The 21,926-nt window shown below is 40.3% G+C and overlaps 1 protein-coding gene across 1 annotated transcript in view; it reads right to left on the bottom strand.

Moving 5' to 3' along the window:
* Nucleotides 1-21,926, bottom strand: part of LOC122788060 (low-density lipoprotein receptor-related protein 2-like) — a 1,238,079-nt gene that overhangs the window by 348,726 nt on the left and 867,427 nt on the right. The window contains exon 58 of the mRNA XM_044054982.1: nt 20,955-21,083. Within this exon, the coding sequence (XP_043910917.1) occupies nt 20,955-21,083 (129 nt within the window). The remainder of the gene's footprint in view (nt 1-20,954; nt 21,084-21,926) is intronic.

Genomic DNA, 21,926 nt, shown 5'->3' with positions numbered 1-21,926 from the left:
CTAGCCATATTGGCTGACCACCTCCTAACCTTTCCAAGGGAGATATCAAATGCCAGCTTCCTAGCCTTGTTGTGTTCTAGGCAGCGTATAGAGCCTTAGGCTTTTCTTTTGTCTCTGAGCACATCATTAAACAAACTTCTTCTCAGCTTTAATCATTCCATGTGAAAACATCTAGTGCTGCATGAACTTGTGTTTTGCTCTTTCTCATTTGTGTACTGAGCTCCAAGGGTATCATCATCTGGTGTCACTTCAACACTGGCAAACAACAGCAGAGTGACTTGTTATGTGCTGTAGTGGACCACATTTAGCAAATGGTGTCCTGTATCAAGCCTAACATGAGGTTCAGAAAAGGCATGGCCTATTGAGGTCCTGCCACTGATCATCTGAATTGGTGCACAAGCAGACACCATGACAACTAAATGGGATAACATTTATTTATTTATATATTTATTTAATTATTGGGAAATTCTGACTGGGTAGGTGCCCATATTCAGTGGAGGACTGGGGCAAAGTATTACAGAAGTATTTTAAGAAAAATAATTTGACAGTCTTCAAACATAATACAAAAACATCTGTCATTTAAATAAGTATACTGAAATAGACATAATGTGAAAACAATTTTTAAGAGTAGATACAAGTTATATGACAATATTTAGACAAATTTTAGCGAGAAATTAAAGTTAAATTAGTAGAATGCAAACAGGAATTGCAATATGAAGTCAGAGAAAAAAACAGGATTATGGCATATTCAGACAGAAAGTCTAGGGAGAGAAACTGAAGTTAGAAAGTGAGTGAAGAAGGGACAGGAAGAAGGTGCGAGGTATGAACAGGTATTATTCATATTTAGGGATATAATTTATGCTGGGGTTGAGCAAAACCATTTTTCTTAATTTTGTATCCAAGACTATTGGAAGAAATGAACATTTCTACCCTTGACTAGTCTTCCTCATTTTTTGCTCAAAAACTATTTGAAAATGTAGTTAAATTACCAGAGGAACTGTTGGCTGATCTCATCCAGTCCTAATTTTTCTGGACTTCCCAAGGTTAAGCAATGTCTCTTTACTGTTCATCATATTCAACACCAACATATAATTTTCTCTTCTTAGTATTAACTACAGTCTATGTGCTGATGACCTGGCTATCTGGTTTGTAGTAATTAATATTAACAACATTCTGTGTGCTGATGACCTGGCTATCTGGTTTGCAGTAATTAATATTAACAACATTCTATGTGTTGATGACCTGGCTATCTGGTTTGCACTTCTTAGCATTAATTACATTCTATGTGGTGATGACCTGGCTATCTGGTTTGCACTTCTTAACATTAACTACATTCTATGTGCTGATGACCTGGCTGTCTGGTTTTCAGTTCTATTAACTACATTATGTGTGCTGATGACCAGGCTATCTGGTTTGCAATAATTAGTATTAACTACATTCTACGTGCTGATGACCTGGCTACCTGGTTTGCAGTTCTATTAACTACATTCTGTGTGCTGATGACCTGGCTATCTGGTTTGCAGTAATTAGTATTAACTACATTCTATGTGCTGATGACCTGGCTACCTGGTTTGCACTTCTTAGCATTAACTACATTCTGTGTGGTGATGACCTGACTATCTGGTTTGCACTTCTTAACATTAACTACATTCTATGTGCTGATGACCTGGCTATCTGGTTTGCAGTAATTAGTATTAACTACATTCTATGTGCTGATGACCTGGCTATCTTGTCTGCAGTTCTTAACATTTGATGAGTGATCAGCAGTATGGTTTCATGCCAGGAAAGAGCACTACAGATGTGATGTTTGCTCTGAGAGTGTTGATGGAGAAGTACAGAGAAGGTCAGAAGGAGTTGCATTGTGTCTTTGTGGACTTAGAGAAAGCATATGACAGGGTGCCTAGAGAAGAGTTGTGGTATTGTATGAAGAAGTCGGGAGTGTCAGAGAAGTATGTAAGAGTGGTGCAGGATATGTATGAGGGTAGTGTGACAGTAGTGAGGTCTGCAGTGGGAGTGACGGATGCATTTAAGGTGGAAGTGGGATTACATCAAGGATCAGCTCTGAGCCCTTTCATATTTGCAATGGTGATGGACAGCTTGACAGATGAGATCGGACAGGAGACCCCGTGGACTATGACGTTTGCAGATGACATTGTGATCTGTAGTGAGAGTAGGGAACAGTTGGAGGAGACCTTGGAGAGGTGGAGATATGCTCAAGAGAGAAGAGGAATGAAGTTCAGCAGGACTAAGTCAGAATATCTGAGTGTGAATAAGAGGGAGGATAGAAGAATGGTGAGGATGCAGGGAGTAGAGGTGGCGAAGGTGGATGAGTTTAAATACTTGGAATCAACACTTCAGAGTAATGGCGAGTGTGGAAGAGAGGTGAAGAGAGTACAGGCAAGGTGGAGTGGGTGGAGAAGAGTGTCAGGAGTGGTTTTTGACAGACGAGTACCAGTAAAAGTGAAAGGAAAGGTCTACAAGAGGGTAGTGAGACCAGCTATGTTATATGGGTTGGAGACAGTGGCATTGACAAAAAGGCAGGAGTCAGAGCTTGAAGTGGCAGAGTTGAAGATGTTAAGATTTGCACTGGTTGTGACGAGGATGGACAGGATTAGGAATAAGTATATTAGAGGGTCAGCCAGGTTGGAAGGTTTGGAGACAAAGCCAGAGAGGCAAGATTACACTGGTTTGGACATGTGCTGAGGAGGGATGCAGAGTATATTGGGAAAAAGATGCTAAGGATGAAGCTGTCAGGTACCAGGAAAAGAGGAAGGCCTAAGATAAGGTTTATAGATGTGGTGAGAGAGGACATGCAGGTGTTTGGTGTGACAGAGCAAGATGCAGAGGACAGGAAGAAATGGAAACAGTTGATTCGCTGTGGCAACCCCTAACAGGAGCAGCCGAAAGAAGAAGAAGAAGAACATTAACTACATTCTATGTGCTGATGACCTGGCTATCTGGTTTGCAGTAATTAGTATTAATTACATTCCATGTGGTGATGACCTGGCTATCTGGTTTGCGGTTCTTAGCATTAGCTACATTCTATGTGCTGATGACCTGGCTATCTGATTTGCAGTTCTTAACATTAACTACATTCTATGTGGTGATGATCTGGCTATCTGGACTGCAGTTCTTAGCATTAACTACATTCTATGTGCTGATGACCTTGCTATCTGGTTTGTGGTTCTTAACATTAACTACATTCTATGTGCTGATGCCCTGGCTATCTGGTTTGCAGTTCTTTGCATTAACTACATTCTATGTGCTGATGACCTGGGTATCTGGTTTGCAGTTCTTAACATTAACTACATTCTATGTGCTGATGACCTGGCTACCTGGTTTGCAGTTCTTAGCATTAACTACATTCTATGTGCTGATGACCTGGCTATCTGGTTTGCGGTTCTTAGCATTAACTACATTCTATGTGCTGATGACCTGGCTATCTGGTTTGCACTTCTTAACATTAACTACATTCTGTGTACTGATGACCTGGCTATCTGGTTTGCAGTAATTAGTATTAACTACATTCTATTTGGTGATGACCTGGCTATCTGATTTGCAGTAATTAGTATTAACTACATTCTATTTGGTGATGACCTGGCTATCTGATTTGCAGTAATTAGTATTAACTACATTCTATTTGGTGATGACCTGGCTATCTAGTTTGCAGTTCTTAGCATTAGCTACATTCTATGTGCTGATGACCTGGCTATCTGGTTTGCACTTCTTAGCATTAGCTACATTCTATGTGGTGATGACCTGGCTATCTGGTTTGCACTTCTTAGCATTAACTACATTCTATGTGCTGATGACCTGGCTATCTGGTTTGCAGTTTTTAGCATTAACTACATTCTATGTGGTGATGACGTGGCTATGTAGTTTGCAGTTCTTAGCATTAACTACATTCTATGTGGTGATGACCTGGCTATCTGGTTTGCAGTTCTTATCATTAACTACATTCTATGTGCTGATGACCTGGCTATCTGGTTTGCAGTTTTTAGCATTAACTACATTTTGTAAGTGCTGATGCCCTGGCTATCTATTTTGAAGTTCCTAGATGACTGCAAACTGGGAGCCATTATTGAATCCCCAAATGATGTGGATATTCTACAAAAGGGCCTTACAGAAACAGATGCTTGGTGCCAGAGCCATGGGCTCAAGCTTAATGCCAAGAAATGTATAGTTATCCCCTTTGGGAATAAACATGTACCCATGAATTACCACATAGGTGGCAGTACATTAAACACTGAAAGTGTGATGACAGACGTAGGGACACAGGTAGACAGTGGTCTCACCTTCGATAACCACATCACCACAACAGTCAGGAAATCCTTCTATGTGGCACACCTCATTACTAAGGGCTTTTCATCCAGAAAAACGGAGGTCATTGTTCCACTGTACTCATCCATTAGACTCATTATAGAGTACAACGCCCCGTTTGGTATGTACCTCACAAGACATCTGCAACAGCTGGAAAGGCCACAAAAATACCTCACTAAAAGAATCACAGGCCTAAAGCAGATGCCCTATGCTGACATCTAAAAAAATCCAGCTATACTCTGTGGCATATCATCTACTCAGAGACGATCTATGCTTAACATACAAGACCATGTCAAACCCTGAGCTGATGGACACGCTCTACTTAAAGAAATCCCAATCCCTCAGAGCCACACACTAAAGGGATCTAAACCTTGTCATCACAATGAACAAAACATGCTGGGGGGATAGGTCCCTGATGCAGAGACTCCCCATACTCTGGAATAGACTGCTCATACTCTGGAATAGACCGCCCATACATGTCAAGCAGAGCACCTCCTTGGCCCTCTTCAAAAGGAACCTTGACGATGGAATGGGAGATAGAAAATTCACCCCGGGGATCATGTCAGTCGCTCTGCCAGACAGGGGTCCAGGGAAGTAAATATTGTGGGAAGAAAGATCCAGGGAATTGTTATGGCTAGGCTTGTATCGGGCCTAGGGCCGATAGCTTAGTACCAACCTATAAACCTATGAACCTATGTGCTGATGACCTGGCTATCTGGTTTGCACTTCTTAGCATTAACTACATTCTATGTGCTGATGACCTGGCTATCTGGTTTGCAGTTCTTGGCATTAACTACATTCTATGTGCTGATGATCTGGCTATCTGGTTTGTAGTTCTTAGCAATTTTGGAAAAATGTAAACCAGCTACTAAAACCTACCCAAAAGGCTACCCCCAAACCAACCACCCCTGACACTAAAGTTCCCATCAAAACACAGTTTAGCTCCTTCTTTGTGAACTCAATTCTATTCTTAGTATCACAGGACAGTTCCAACCTCACTATCGCCCCAACACAAATAACACTAATACAAGCTTTAGCCTCAAAACAGTTTCCACCACTTCAATCAAAAGCATGCTCTCCAAACTAAAAACCTCATCAGCAGCAGCCAACCTACTCCCCAGCTATTTCTTGAAACTCACAGCAGATGCTATTGCTATCCTAATCTCCACTCTCATAAACAGATCAGTTGTTGAAAACTATGTGCCCAAACTCTGGAAAATATCCTATGTTACACCCATACATAAAGGCGGGACCTCTACTGAACTTAATAACTACAGACCCATTGCTATACTCTCCCCCCTGGCCAGAATCCTAGAAAAATGCATCCATACCCAGATGCTAAAATATCTCCTAGACAGCAAAATCCTGTCACCTACTCAACATGATTTCAGACCTGCCCATAGTACAACTAAAGCCATCCTCTGCTTTACAGGCACAGCAAACCATCTCAGAAATGAAGGCCTCCAGGTGTCAACTCTTTTTTTGGATATGTCCAAATCATTTGACACAGTCTCGCACCAAATCCTGGTAAACAAACTAAACCAATATCACCTATCAAATTCCACTCTTCCTGGTTCCAAAGCTACTTAACTGACAGGTACCAAGCTGTGAAATGGGAAAATTCTCTCTCTCCTCAGCTGCCCATAACTATAGGAGTCCCACAGGGTTCTGTCTTAGGACCACTACTATTCACAATCTTCACAAATGACCTTCATACCTCCACACAGCATGCATCTATCATTCAGTATGCAGATGATACTACCTTAATCTGTGCTGCACAAAACATTCCCCCCCTCCTGCAAACAACTCAACTAGCATTCTCTGATGTTGAAAACGACCTTACCAAAGCCCAGCTTATCCTCAATCCAAAGAAAACTCAGCTTATGATTATAACCAATTCTAACAAAAACACTGATAACAGTCAATTCACTATCTACTCCACAAAAATGCTATTCCAATCGCTCCAGTGGCACAGACTATGCTATTGGGAATAACCATAGACTCCCACCTAAAATTTGATAGTCATCTCAACTTAACTATTAAAAAAGTACATGCCAAACTGGGATCACTCTACCATATCAAACCATTTCTTACCAACAACACAAGATCAGCCATTGCTTGCTGCCAATTTCTATCCATCCTACTCTATGCATCTCTCATTCTGACTAATCTCAGCAAAACTGACCTAAGCAAAATGGAAGCCTGCTATAACAGAACTGCCCGCTTTGCTGCAAATTGCTCATACAGAACTTATCACTGTACTGCTTTGAGACAGGTCTACTGGCTTGAACTGCCAAACCTCCTAACCTACAATCAGCTCTGCCTCTGTCATTCTATCTAGTACCTCCCCAATAAGTGTCCTGCCCTCAAAAACCTAGTACAACATCACTCAGCCAAAAGGCCTCTTAGATCATCAAGCAAACTACTACTAGAAGTCACCAACAGCTATACTAGTTTTGGAGACACATTATATAGTAGTTCAGTGGCTAAAAAACGGAACTCTCTCCTCACTAGCATACAAAACACATAGTCCAAAGCCTCCTTTAAAAACCTCATTAGACAACATCTCAAGCAAAGTTGGCAGTGCCATGCCTGCTCCCCAGGCTAGTGAAAGCAGATAAGGTACACATACTAAACCTAGAGTACTTGATAATAGTTTTCACTCTTACTCACAAACACTGGCTAATGTGCAGTGTATGTACTGTACCTGTGTACTATGTATGTATTCTACCCATGTTGCAAATTTCAGATGTACACCACAAATCTATTAATTACCTTTATTTTTAAATTAATATTTTCTTATTTGTTCTCTCCACTGTAACTGTTGATATGTTGCATACCACTGTAAAAACATGTTTATTGTAATTTGTGTGTATACTGATCATGTCTAAATATCTAAGTATCTGTAATTTTTCTATGTGGAGCTTTTCTCCCCGGGCCTCTGCTGAAAAAGAGCCTTTTTGGTTCAGTCAGACACCCCCAGTTAACAAATGTAAAATAAAAAAATAAATAAATAAAAAACTACAGTCTATGTACTGATGACCTGGCTATCTGGTTTTCAGTTCTTAGCATTAGTTACATTCTGTGTGCTGATGACCTGGCTATCTGGTTTGCAGTTCTTAGCATTAGCTACATTCTGTGCGCTGATGACATGGCTATCTGGTTTGCAATTCTTAGCATTAACTACATTCTATGTGCTGAAGACCTGCCTATCTGGTTTGCAGTTCATAGGTTTATAGATTCATAGAATGATACTAGGCTATTGGCCCAGAGGTGCTGATAAGCCTAGTGAAGAATTTGGCCCATGTTCCCTCAAAGTCAGCACCTGTTTCCCCTGTTCAACAGGGACACAGGTAGGATCCCAGGGGTGTATTTTCTGTTTCCCATCTAGTTGTCCAGGTTCCTCTTAGCTACATTCTATGTGCTGATGACCTGGCTATCTGGTTTGCATTTCTTAGCATGAACTACATTCTATGTGTTGATACCCTGGCTATCGGGTTTGCAGTTCTTAACATTAACTACATTCTGTGTGCTGATGACCTGGCTATCTGGTTTGCAGTTCTTAGTATTAATTACACTCTAGGTGCTGATGACCAGGCTATCTGGTTTGCAGATCATTGTTATACCTTAAGAAACAAAATGTTAACACAAACTCTTTCTGTGCCACACGAATGGCCATCAAGAAGGACCTTAGTATGTTGTGTCTTTCGACTTTTCCCGGTTAGGGGTCGCCACAGCGGAACTCCAGTCCGCTGATGATTGGCAGTAGATTTTTACGTGCTGAGTTGCCAGCTCTGATGCACAACCTTCAACAAAGGTACGTCCATTCACGCATGTCTCCACACAGAAGACGCTCTAGCTGAGAATCGAACAGGACAACGTCTTACTGTGAGGCGACAACAAAACTCAAGTCATGGTGCTAGGAATGACAGCAAAGGTCCATATGACTTGGACAAATGTATCTCATAGAGGTGATACAATCCAAACAGTGGAAGAAAAAAAATCAGATAGCTCAGAGTCTGTCTTGACTCATGCCTTTCCCAACCATGATGCAGAGAGAAAATCCTGCAAAACACTACATTCAGGGTTTCTAACTTCTTAACTAGACAAGCTTGTCTTACCCCTACAGAGGGAATATTGAATCCCACAACAGAATATGCTTTTACTAATTACTGCAAGCTTCCTCATTAAAGGCTAAAGGCATCAGACTGCCATTTATAAGGTTTGCAGGTTTATGGCCGGTTCTCCCAAAATGGAGTACTGCAATGGGACTACTAAAGAAAATGTCAACCTTCGAATCCCAGCGCAAGCAGCATTCATAACCTGCTCCTGGATATATAGCCTGCACCTGGTCCAGACATTAATTTGAAAACTGCAGTACACATCGCTATTTCAGCTAGCTGCTCAGGCAACTACCATCAATCACCGCTCCCCCTTTGTATATCACCCCTCCCCCTACTCTTCTGGTGAGAACTTACTTTAGTTACCTGTTTTGGTGGGCTTCACTCTTAAAGAATGCAAACCCCCTGTGCTGTCCGGACCCCTAGCGTATTGAGTGTCTCCAGTAAGTCTGGTCTCTACAGCCTTCATTGTTTTTTGCCTGCTATGTGTAGTACACTGCATATTGTAAAAGTACAGCTGCTAATGCAGCTCTTGTTTTATTAACAACTATTTATTTAGACATAGCCTAGCAGAAACATAACTATAGCATGCTAGTTTAGTTTGTAATGGTCATAAGGGCAGACTGATTATTACTGCATCCACAAACTAGGGTAATAGTTCTGTTTTATAAAGGCTCCATTACTGCAAATGTTATTCACAATAGAACATGACTGGCTATAGCACTGGATGCTGGTGTACTTCTATCTTTATTAGCATTTGTTAAAGTTTGCCTGCACTCTAAGAATGGAAAAGTGCATGTCTTATTACAGTACAGACAGGTGTCTGTCCTCAGTTATAGTATACTCTCCAATATAGTGTTACTGCTGTACCCACTGCCATTGTGTGCTAGCTGTGTAGATTAGTAGTCTATATCTCTGTAGCTACAATGTGTATTATTTTTTAATCTGCCTTACAAACCTTGCTAAGCACAGCAGCTACCTTGTAATGTATTACTCATTGTCTTTAACACGTACTACATTTCAGGCTGTGCATGCTATCAGCATACTATGTATATTCAATGAAATTGGCTGTGTATGTATGTATGTTAATGTTGGTTAAAGTGTAACAGTCAAGCTAGGTCACATAGTTGTATTGTAGTTCTCTAGCTTTTTCTTCACATCTAACTTAGCTCTTTGCAAGCACTTTTCCTGTTAAGGACTCTATGCTCACCCACTCCCTATCTACTATTTCTTTTTTTAGCATTACCCTCAACCAATATGGCTGAAACTTGAAGCAATCCCTGGAATAGTGTGGCTCCTCACTGAAAAACACCAGGGATCCCATTGCTCTGTGCAAACACTAGCTACCAGAACTGTAGGTTCTTGTAATGTCCTTTTTAGTAATAACCAGAAATAACAGCAACAAAATTAAGGTCCCTTGAAATACTTTTATTCAGACATAAAACCAACGTATACTTGCATTTCTTTTTTGTTCAAAGTGTTTTTCCAGTCTCCCCCCTCACATCATTAGATATCTCATCAATAATACCGAAGCTATACCCTGTATAATTTTCACATGTCTTACTGTGCCTATAAAGTGCATTGGTTTCCTTCATAGTCCTGATATCATACAGGTGTTCGTAAATCTTAACTTGAATGCCCTCTCTGTTTTACCAACATAAAAGCTGGCACAGGTATTGCACTTAGCCAGGTAAACTATCCTTTTAGTAGCACAGTTCCCTTTCATAAAGAAAACTTCTGTTTCCACATTAGGTAATACAACTGAAGGTGCCTGTGCTATAAACTTGCATTGACTACACATTCCACATTCCGTGGTACCCCTATTGCCATTGTTCTTTATAATTACTGGGTTACCTTCAAGAATATTTTTGATATTCTTACCAACTTTGGTAGTAAAGGTAGGTTTATCTCCCAACATTTTGTGCACATCTTGGTTAACTCTAAAGATATTCCAGTTCTTACATAGGATATTTTGGATATCTCTATAATGGGGGCTATATTGAATCATACAAGCTTGTGTAAAACTACAAGACTTGCCCATTCCATGATTAGGATGTGTAGAGTCTGTAGTTACATCAATCTTTTTACCTAATAATGGTTTATATCCCCCCCACCCATTGTATATGTCCTGCAAGATATCTTGAACCAATAATATTGAGTAACCTTGCTCTGAAAACATGTTTAATATGGTGTCCAATTCATTATTTAAATCTTCCTTGTAAGATGTCATCCTAGCTATTCTAGTGGCCTGTCCTTTGATTATACCCTTTTTCTGAAAAAAAGGATGATGGCTTTGAAATGAAGATAGGAATTACAGAAAGTAAGTTTACAAAATACTTTGGACCTAAACCCATCAGAGTCCTTAATAATCAGGGTATCCAAATAACTGATCTCCAGCGGGTCACAATGGTATGTAAACTTAAAAAAAAATGGGTACCTTTGTTCAGATATTCCATAAAATGTGGGATTGTATCAGGGTCACCCTTCCATAAAATAAAAATATCGTCCAGGTACCTGTTATATAGCATAATATCTGAGTAGAAATTACTCTTGAAGACATGTTCAAGTTCCCATCCCTTTTTAGTAAACTATAATTTCATCTTTATTCATGTAGTATTCTAAGACTCATTATTACCTGCTATTAGAGAGCTCAGCGCTCTGGTTGGCAGCACAGGAATGGACGTTTTCTTGTTTCTTTTACATTGTATGCCCTTTGATACCCATTGGTCAGCCCAATTCTACAGCACAACTTAAATCTTTGACTGGAAAGTAGGCAATAAATTGTCCCCTAGTAAAGCTGCAGTTTTGTAACATAAAGCATAGTGTACTCTAAAATCTCAGTGGTCTCACCCCACTGCCTAATCTGCTTCTGGTTACTACTGAAATTCACCTTTATGCTTTCCCTCCATTAAACAGATAGTTTTTGTTGCAGCAGCTTACCTTTTTGCTCAACCCACTCCTCTACCCTACCCCGTTTTCCACCCATCTCTGCTTTCCTCAGCTTTATACTGTCTAGGTCACTCCCCTTACAACACTTCAACCAATCATACTACAGCCTCCTCAACACATTACCTCACCTCTCCAATAGCCACATCACCTCAGTTCACTCCAACCCCCATACTCAACAGCAGAGTAATAAGAACATAACCCATAGTGACACTAACTATACCTACCTCTATTACCACTATCATCTGAAATATAGCCAGAGCAATCACTGAATAAGTTTACACATCACTCATACTACTAATATATCTACTACCACACTTAACATGCTCCTCCAACACATCTCTACACACTCATTACTATTAACATTTTTGTTACTACTCATTCACCTTATCTCATACCATGACAATTCTCTCTACGCATATCCCCATCATACCACTTCTACCCCACATAAGACAAACTCAGCTCCTCTCTACATCCCCATCACCACAACTAACCTACATGTAAGCATCCACCCTCTCTCCCCAAAACTACGTTCCCATCATTACAAAAAGCCATCTACAAAATATGACATATACATTACAAACCTCATTAGAACAAAAGTAGCTATTGCAACCAGACTATCCCTTACTGGTAATATTCACTCTAACCCTGGCCCTGCTGACAACAATACCCATTTACCTACCTGTAAGCCATATTGCAATACTTTCCAATGCCCCAGAAAACCCAAGGACTTGCTCATACTAAACATCAGTGTCAGAAGCATTAGTAATAAAGTCCATGACCTACGTACTAATCTCTCCTTATATTCTCCTGACATAGTTTTATTAACTGAAACCTGGCTTAAACCCAACATTTCTGATAATGAAATTCTAGCTCCAGGCTATAATATTCTACGTAATGATTGTTTATTCAAAAAAGGAAGTGGTGTAGCCCTACTATATAAGGACCAACTAACTGTAGAAAACTTAGATTTAAAACTCCCACCTCAGACAAGGCAGAACTCATACTAGCAAACTAAAAATTAATCCCAGAAAAAGTATTACAATAATCAGTTGTTACATACCACCTGGCAATAACACATCAACACTAGAAACTCTAGTAGGCTGGGCCACTGAGTTTATCCATAATGAAACCATCATATTGGGAGACTTCAACATTGACTGGATGACCTGTGATTCCAGCTCTCCCACTAACTTCACCAACCACCATGGCTTTCCTCAGCTAATCCTGTCTCCCATCAGAATTGACAAATCCACCAAGAGATAGTTTATACTTGACTGGATTCTGACTAACAAACCAACCCTCATCTGCCAGTCAGGATGCCTGCCTGGCAGCCTAAGCGATCATTCTCCTGCATTTATTATAAGACAATGCTCATGTTCAGAAAAGCAAACCAATTACCAGACTATAAGAAACATGAAAAACGTCAGCCCATCTACCTTCATTAACACACTGAAGGTATGTAACTGGACTCTTCTCAAGCCCCTCAGCCTTGATGAGGCTGTTCAGTACTTCATCACTACCTCCTTAGATATCCTAAACTCCCAAACCCCTCCCAGAACTATCAGGGTTAAATCCAACTATGCTCCTTGGATGAGGAAAGAGACAAGATCTCTACTAAAATATAAAGATAAAGCCTGGTCCCACTGGTATAAAACTTGATCCCATACCGACAAACAGGCATATCTTGAACTTTGTAACAAGGCAAAGAAAGCCATAAAGTTGGACAAAGTCAACTATTATCCATGATATTCAAATTAGGTATCACAACAATTCCTAAAAATTCTGGACAGCCATTAACAACCTTCTTCATCCTGGAAAATCAGACCCCCCCCCCCCCAACCAACCATAAAAGATACCTTGGTCAGTGTTGCTACCCACTTCAACAAATTCTTCGCTGAATCAATTCTTGCACTAGCAAACTCTCAAACCTGTCCGCCCTCTAACCAACCTCTAGACTATCATACCAGTAGCAATAGCTTTAGCTTCCACTCTGTCTCTATTCATAGCATTAAGAAACTACTCAAGAAACTGAAATCTACTACCCTGGCTGAAGATCAACTTCCTGCTGAATTCTTAAAAATATCTGCCGAGGCCATTGCATAGCCTATATCCATCCTTATAAACCACTCTATATCCGAAAATCTAGTCCCTGACATCTGGAAAGTTTCTTACATAATTCCACTTCACAAAGGGGGTAACTCAAAAGAGTTAACCAACTATCGACCCATAGCAATATTATCACCTCTGTCCAAAATACTGGAGAGGTGTATTCACAATCAAATCATGAACTACCTTAATACTCACAGCCTCCTTTCAGACACCCAACATGGCTTAACAGCACCACAACAGCCCTTATGTCATTCACTCACACTGTAAATAACCATAGAAATAATGGCAACTGTGTCTCCGCCATCTTTCTTGACCTCTCCAAGGCATTTGATATGGTTAATCACAACAAACTCATTCAATCCCTCTCAGAAATAAACCTTAGCAAATCCACCCTTACTTGGTTTCAAAGTTATTTAACAGGCAGACAACAAGCAGTAAAATGCAAGCAAGAGCTATCACCATTCTTACCAGTCAGACTGCGTGTTCCCCAAGGCTCCATCCTTGGCCCCCTACTTTTCTCCCTCTTCACAAATAACCTGCATACTTCCTTGCTACATGCCTCAGCCATCCAATATGCTGATGACTCAACTCTAATCTGTTCCTCCCCCTATCCCCAAGAACTGCAATCCCAAACACAGGGCTCTTTCCCCTCTGTAGAGAAGTGGTTGACCAATGCACAACTCACACTAAACCCCAATAAAACCAAACTTCTCATATTCCATCCCAGAAATCACTCAACTTTCATACCCGCATTTACCATCACTTCCAACAACAAATCACCTACCTCCCCTGTCACCTACACCAAGCTTCTAGGAGTGGAGGTAGACTGTAATTTGAAATATGACACATACTTCGCTCACCATAAAGAAAGTACACAAACAATTGGGAGGACTATATAGAAATTAAAACTTCATAACACACAGCACTAGGGCTAGGACTGAACCAACACATCTCATCTTTACACTTCTGTATGCATCCCCTATCTTCACCAACCTTAGAAAATTAGAAATAACTAAACTAGATGCTTGTTATAACAAAATCGCAGTAGTTCACATAAAAGACATCATTGCCTAACTCTGAAGCAACTTAACTGGCTTGAACTTCCTCATATTCTCCTTTACAACCAGTTTATACTTAAGATAACATTCTTTACAATCCTAAGCAAATGTCTGCACTACAAAACCTAATACACTCTCTTCTTATAGGTTCATAGGTTCGTACTAAGCTAACTGCCCTTGCGAGACATTTTTAAGCCTAGCCAATTACCCCTTGTGGGGCTCAAACCCTGCACCTTGTGTTTGTAAGGCAAACACTTTAGCCATTAGGCCACCCTCCCAACCCAACACTCATACTCCAGTACTAGGACCCTGCACTCCAGTAATAAACCCCTCCTCCAAGTCACTAAATCCAACAACTCTGCAGGAACTTCTCTCTACTTTAATCTTATTGCTAACAAATGGAACATGTTGCCCACTAATATAGCAGCCACTACATCCCTAACACAGTTTAAAAGTTCTCTAAGGACACACCTACAAGCTAACTGGATCTGTAATTGTGAACCTGCACGGTAGTCTTACTTCACAAGAGCTTAAGCATAAATAAAGGCACTGTTCCATGTGATGGTTGTTCCATCTGTCAATATATAGTAAGCTCTTTTCCCTATATTAATGGCATCAAGTTTACAGCTAGGCATGAATACAGTTGTAATATGGAGGGGTTAGTGTATGCGTTGAGATGTGGATATAAGAATTTTTGCATAGGGGGAAACTTACAGGAGCTTTAGGGTCCAGTTGCAGGAACATATTAGGGACATAAAAAATAAAAAATTAGAGAGTCCCATTGGGAGTCATTTTTTGATAGCACACAACTCTAACCCTGACTCTCTTAGGGGGTTGTGTCTTGGAAAAATTGCAAGTTGGCATAGGTGAATGTGTGTCTTTAAAAAACAAACTCTTAAAAAAAGATACCCTGCTGATTTTAAAGTATGGTACTTTGGAGCCTCAGAGACTCAACAAAGAATGTAGTTGGAAGTATGTGATTTGAATTGTATTTTTAATTGATTGTTTTGTACAATATGCTGTATATAAGCAAACAGTATTTTGTAGTGTTTTTACTCTTGGAAGACTGTGTAAGCCGAGGCGCTAAGTGTTTAATTAAATTTGCTTACTTCTTGAATCGGTGGGCTTGGTGGTATTTTATTATAGTTTTACTTCCCAGCCTCCTTTTTTAACCTTATTAAACATCCCTTCCTTTTATTTAGGCAACAAACTTTACTTCTTCTTGCATGTCACCATCCTCACACTTGCTGGTACACACTTTATCTTAGTATTGACCTAAGTTAAAAGAATGTTTATTGTCTCTGTTGACGATTAGGTTTCATCCTTGTACCTGGATGTTTTACTATATAGTAACTTCTTCCTGGCGATGTACAGTTTAAAGTATATGTACAGTTTATAGTATATTTGATGTGTAAACTCAGAATGTAATATTTCCGAAACTGATTTTTGTGCTTTACTAAACTATGTTATTGTTGAACTTTCCTCCCCGGGCCTCTGCTGAAAAAGGACTTGAGTGCAGTTGGATTTTCCCAGTATACAAATGAAAAATAAAATAAATAAATAAACATTCTGTACATCCAGACAAATGTTTTATATTTCTCAGTTTTCTCTAAAGTGTTGTCCTAATTCAGCCTGAGATTATGGAATGAGTAACAATTTAAATTTCCAAGATACAGTAGTACAAGTTTTAGAATAGTGAGGTTGTGTGTGAAAAAAAATCCAGTCTTAGAAACCATATTTTGAAGCATCTCTTTTCTCCAAGGTATGGCGATCATGGAGTAAATAAAGTTGGAGGTGTATCTGTCTTCATTAAAACCAAATACACTTCGAAACTGGTCAAACAGCTTGACTCTCTTGAACTACTCCATGTGCAATTAACTACTGGGAAAGTACCACACCAAATCATTGCTCAATATACACCACCCACCCTGAACCAGGATAAGCACACTGCCTACCTCTATTTACTGGAATCCATCACCATACAGCCCAACACCTTAGTCATGGGAGATTTCAACTATCCTTCCATAGACTGTGGGACATTACATGAGCAAAAACACGCTCGCCCAGAGGTTCCTAGACTTTCTTAACACAAATGATCTGGAACAGATAGCCTGTAGCCTCACTAGGGGCTCTAATGTTCTGGACATAGTATTCACCAACGGGGGGGGGGGGTCACTGTACTTCCCCCATGTGTGATGCACTCCCTCATTAGGTCAGATCAAAAATCAGTCTTATTTGAAGAAACTACTGGAACTAGAAATGGCACCCTCACAGGAACAAAAATTATAAAAATCTTTACCAAAGCTAACCACAGCCAATTTGGTGATGGTACAAAAAGTTTCATACCGCCCGCAATCACAGACATCAATGATCACTATGCAGAAGTGTATGCAAATTCCCTGTACATACACTTATGCATCTCCATAAACTCTGCTGTACCTGACAGGATCAAAACCAGGTCTTCCCATAAAAACAAGCCACAGTGGTGGACCTCAAGTGTATAAAGATTATATAACAAGAGGAAGAAACTGTTCCCTCCTAAGCCTAAACAAGAAAATCAGAAATCTTGTAGTCTTTTAAAGCAAATTACGAAACTAAAATCACACCCCTAACCAAGGATAATCATAGGATATTCTTTAACTATGTCCAAAGTCTAAAAGGTAATGCCCAGCTATGTGCCAAACTGGTTGTAGATAAGGTCACTCATACTACACTGGAAGATATCGCCAGCCTGTTAGCTGACAGATTCAGTGCAAACTTCACCCAACTTTCCCTACCTACCATTTCACAAAGCATACCTGACACCAGCCCTCTGCCTAGTATCTCTAGAAAATAGGTCATCTCTGCACTCGCCAAGGCCAAACGTACAGCCTGTGTGGGACCAAATAATATCCCAGGTTGTTTACTAAACAATCTAAAACAAGACGTAGAGGACCCACTTGGCATTCTCTTTAATCATAGCTTGAGAACTGGCTATGTTCCTGCAGAATGGAGAACAGCAACAGTAATCTCCCTGCACAAAGGTGGGCCATCAATTGACCCTGGGAACTACAGCCCCATAAATCTAACCAGCCTCATCTGCATAGGCAATGGAGAGAATTATTATGGACCTTATCAACAAGGACATAGGTGACCTCCAAACACTGGACCCAACCCAGTTTAGCTTTGTTAAGGGTAGCTCATGATTTTTAATCCCTCATGATGACATCATTGAGAAACTCTTCCAGATAGGAATTAACCCTTACATTACTAGATGGGTAGCCAATTGGCTCACCGAAAGGACACACTCTGTCAAAATTGGTGACGCCACCTCTAGCAGTAGACCGGGCACCAGTTAAGTACACAAGGCATCTGTGCTGGGCACCTTACTGTTTGGCATCTATTTCTCAGAAGTCCATGCCAAAGTAGACAGCCTTTGTCTCACCAAGTTCACTGAAGCATTGAGTTCCCCCAGTCATGTTAACATATTACAAGAAGGGCTAACACAAACAAATGATTGGTGCCAAAGCCATGGTCTAAAACTATATGCAAAAAAATGCATTATTATTCCCTTTGGCAGAATGGAATTTCCTACAAATTACAATATTGACAGCAACCCCCCCCCCCCCAAGCTGCAACCCAGTGGTGCAAGACTTGGGAACACAGGTTGATAGCAGTCTGAACTTTGACCATCAAGTTGCCACAGTGGTAAGGAAAGCCTTCTGCGGAGTGCACCTCATAAGCAAGGGCAAAGCATCCAGGTCAAGGGATGTTATAACTCTACTGTACTCGACCCTCATCAGACCACTAATATTGTATAAGGCAGCCTTTTCCATAAACCTCACCAGATACCTGCAGCAGCAAGAGAGACCTCAGAGGTTTCTCACTAAGAAAATACAGGGACTCCAAACCGTGACCTACATGGACAAGTAGAAAGCCCTCTCACTTTACTCTGTATCTTATAAACTGTTGAGAGGTGTCTTGTGCCTGGCCTATAGGGCAATCTCCAACCTTGCCCTAATGGAAATGCTGCACATCCGCAAGTTAAATGACACAAGAGTCACTCACTCTTGGGATCTCAACCTAGCTTGTGACATTTACAGAACATGCTGTGGAGACAGATATGTCTCCCAGAGACTGCTGCTTCACTGGAACAGACTTCCTACTCACGTAAAACAGAGCTCCTCACTGACCCTATTCAAATGCCACCTAGGTAATTGGATGGGATACCAGAAATTCACCCCTGGGTTGGTACCCATGAACCCTCAGGGACAGGGGTAGCCAGTGTTGATCACAGATCCACTATGTTCATAAATTTGTTCTAGGCACTACCCAAAAAAGAACAAATGGGGAAACTTGGGATTAACATGGCTAGGCATGTAAAGGCTCTAGGGCCATGAGCCTTGTAACCTCCTATGAACCTATGAAGAAGTAGCAAAGGTGGGGGGAGGGAGCCAAAGCCCTTTAAAAGATATCAGTAATTGCTGACATTTGCTTTCTTGTATTTTATATATATATATATTTTTTTTTGTAATTCTTGGATTTGCAGTTACAATTATAATAAGGATCTCCTGTGGAACGTCTTACATCACCCAGTTAAGTTACATTTCTCCATAAAATTCACCAGCAGCCTCAACACCCCTATTACTAAAGGAAGCTAAGTGTCATGGTGACACAATAGTTACTTAGGACACCAGAGCTGTCCCCACATCTCCCTAAACTCAAAATTATCTTCACCAAAATAATTGTTGCTTTTGATGTGGTTGGTTAACTTAATTAAGTCCAAAACTCTAACCCTAACTGAAATTTACACAGAGATTCATCAACTACTATCCTCTTATGAATTAGAACCAGTACTAAACTGTGCTTAATGTGTCATGTGGCATGTCATGCAACCATATCATATTATAGCAATAACACGCCTGGGTGTGGGTAATGCTGGATTTACCCACGGTTGGTGTGGTTTGGTCACGAGGACAAAGCCCGAGTGGCCAAACAAAGACAACCGTGGGTAAATCCAGCATTACCCACACCCAGAAGTGGGTTATTGTTATTATACAATGACATTATTTAAGAAAAAAAATAATTACTTTTCTTAAATAATGGCATTGTATAATGCCTCCTTGCTGCCCTTCCGCAGCTCTCTGGTATTCTGCGGCAGTTCTGATGTACTGCGCATGCGTATGCTTACGCAGTACATCAGAGCTGTGGGTGGAAGCAACGGAGAAAGCAAGATCTCCGTTGCTTTTTACAAACTATCACACTATGTTAAAGGAGTTTAACACAGCGAGACAGCTTTAAAAAAAGCAACGGAGATCTTGCGTTCTTCATTGCTGTAAAAAAAAAAAAAAAAGACTTATACTAATGGAAAAAGTCCGAGCGACCGGACCTTTTCCCATTAGTATAAGTCTGATTTACAACATGCACGCTGACCAATCAGCGTGCAGGTTTTGGAATATTAATGGGGGGTCATTGTATAATCTTAAATAATCCCCTCAAAATGACCAACGTTCCAACCATAGGCAGAAAGTAGTAACTAATTCAAATAATAGGTTCAAAAGCAGCTTTATTCTTTTCCAAACAGCAAAATTCTAAAGGTTAGCACTTTCGTGGTTGTATCACACCACTTCATCAGACCATAAATAGCTGTTAAAACATTAATTAATATAGCATTTCATAAAATCACTCATCCTATCACTGCACTATATCAATAATTAATGTTTTTTAACAGCTTTTTATGGTCTGATGAAGTCGTGTGATACAACCACAAAAGCACTAACCTTTAGAATTTTGCTGTTAGGAAGAGAATAAAGCTGTTTTTGAACCTATTATTTGAATTAGTTACTGCTTTCTGCCTATGGTTGGAACGGTTATCTTATGGTGTTGGCTTCACTCTCCATTTACACAGCTAGCAACTCATTTTGTGCATATCATATTCTTGTTTGTCAGTTGTGAAATGTGTTACCTCAGATTTTTATTTCAAAGCCATATTAATCTGATTTAACTATCATGAGCCATCAAATAATCTCCCACATAGTTAATATCTAGGAATCACTTTTGGAAACATCATCTTACACATATTTTGTTCTAAACCCTGGACGCATGCAGTGGCACTTGTCTGCTTGCTGGCCCACTATACGCATATGGTAATCCATGACCAGTACAAGTGCTCAACCCCCATTTTCCCAGAATGAGGGCATTTATCAGATAATCCTGATCTTGCCAAGTGAACCCTAACTGGTTATGCATTAATCTTACAGTGTTTTTTTTTCATTATTTTTCCACTTCTGTCCCTAATGGCCAATCAACTGTCAGGCCCAGAACTCTAAATCAATAACTGTAAGCAGTAGCATAGCATAAATTATGAAAATATCTTTTATTTTGTATTTTTTATATTCACTAAAATGTCTAAACATACCACAGTTCATCTCGTCACTGTTGTCCAGGCAGTCATTGTTTCCATTGCAGACAGCCCACTTAGATATGCAGCGATAATTGGTCTTGCAGGCAAACTCAGTATGTTCATCACATTTATAATCAGGACCAGCTATAGAAAGAAGAATAAAGCATTTACTTTTTAAGCATCAGCTCTTAAGGCAATGAATACACGTCTAGAATTATCTAAAAAACAATGATTGCATCACAAGCAAAAAAAAAAAATATATATATATATATATATATATATATAATCACAAAAACCTTCCACCACAGTATTAGCACATATAGCTAATCAAGTGTCTGGAGGTTGCCAATGTCCTTGATAAGGTAAGCTATGGTACCTTGCTGGCTAGGCTTACATAGGCCGTTGGGCCGATAGCCTAGTTCCTACCTATGAACCTATGAACCTATAATAAGGTCCATGATAATCCACTCTATTGCCTTGCAGATCAGGCTAGTTAGGCTGATGGGTCTATAATTTCCTGGATTAGTGGATGCTTCACCTTTGTGCAAAGGGATGACAGTAGCTGTCCTACACTCGGCTGGGACAAAGTCGGTACTCAGGCTTTGGTTGAATAGGGTGCCTAATGGTGCTGCAAGTTCCTGCCTGAATTCATGTAGGATGCAGCCTGGGATGTTATCGGGTCCCAAGGAGGCTGTATTTTTTGCCTTTGAGAGGGCAGTGATGACTTGCTCCCTAGAGATGAGGCAAGGGGTGCAGGTACTGGGGATGTCCTGTTTTACTGATGGTGGGGACAGAGGAGTGAAGTTTTCACTGAACCTGTCTGCCAGCAGGTTGGCTGTATCTACAGGGTTTGTGTATGTGGTGTCCTTGACCACCCGTTCTGAGCAGATCTGGGTGCTTCCCTTGAGATTGCGGATACATGTGAAGGAAGCCTTATGATTGTCTTTAGTAGATGTGGCCAGTCTGGACTCGAAGTTTGTTTTGGAG

The sequence above is a fragment of the Protopterus annectens genome, chromosome 13.part0 (genome assembly GCF_019279795.1).
Source record: "Protopterus annectens isolate FY-2018-M chromosome 13.part0, PAN1.0, whole genome shotgun sequence".
In the NCBI taxonomy this organism is placed as follows: Eukaryota; Metazoa; Chordata; order Ceratodontiformes; family Protopteridae; genus Protopterus; species Protopterus annectens.
Note: the sequence above shows the minus strand (reverse complement) of the source record. Positions and strands in the feature narration are given on the sequence as shown.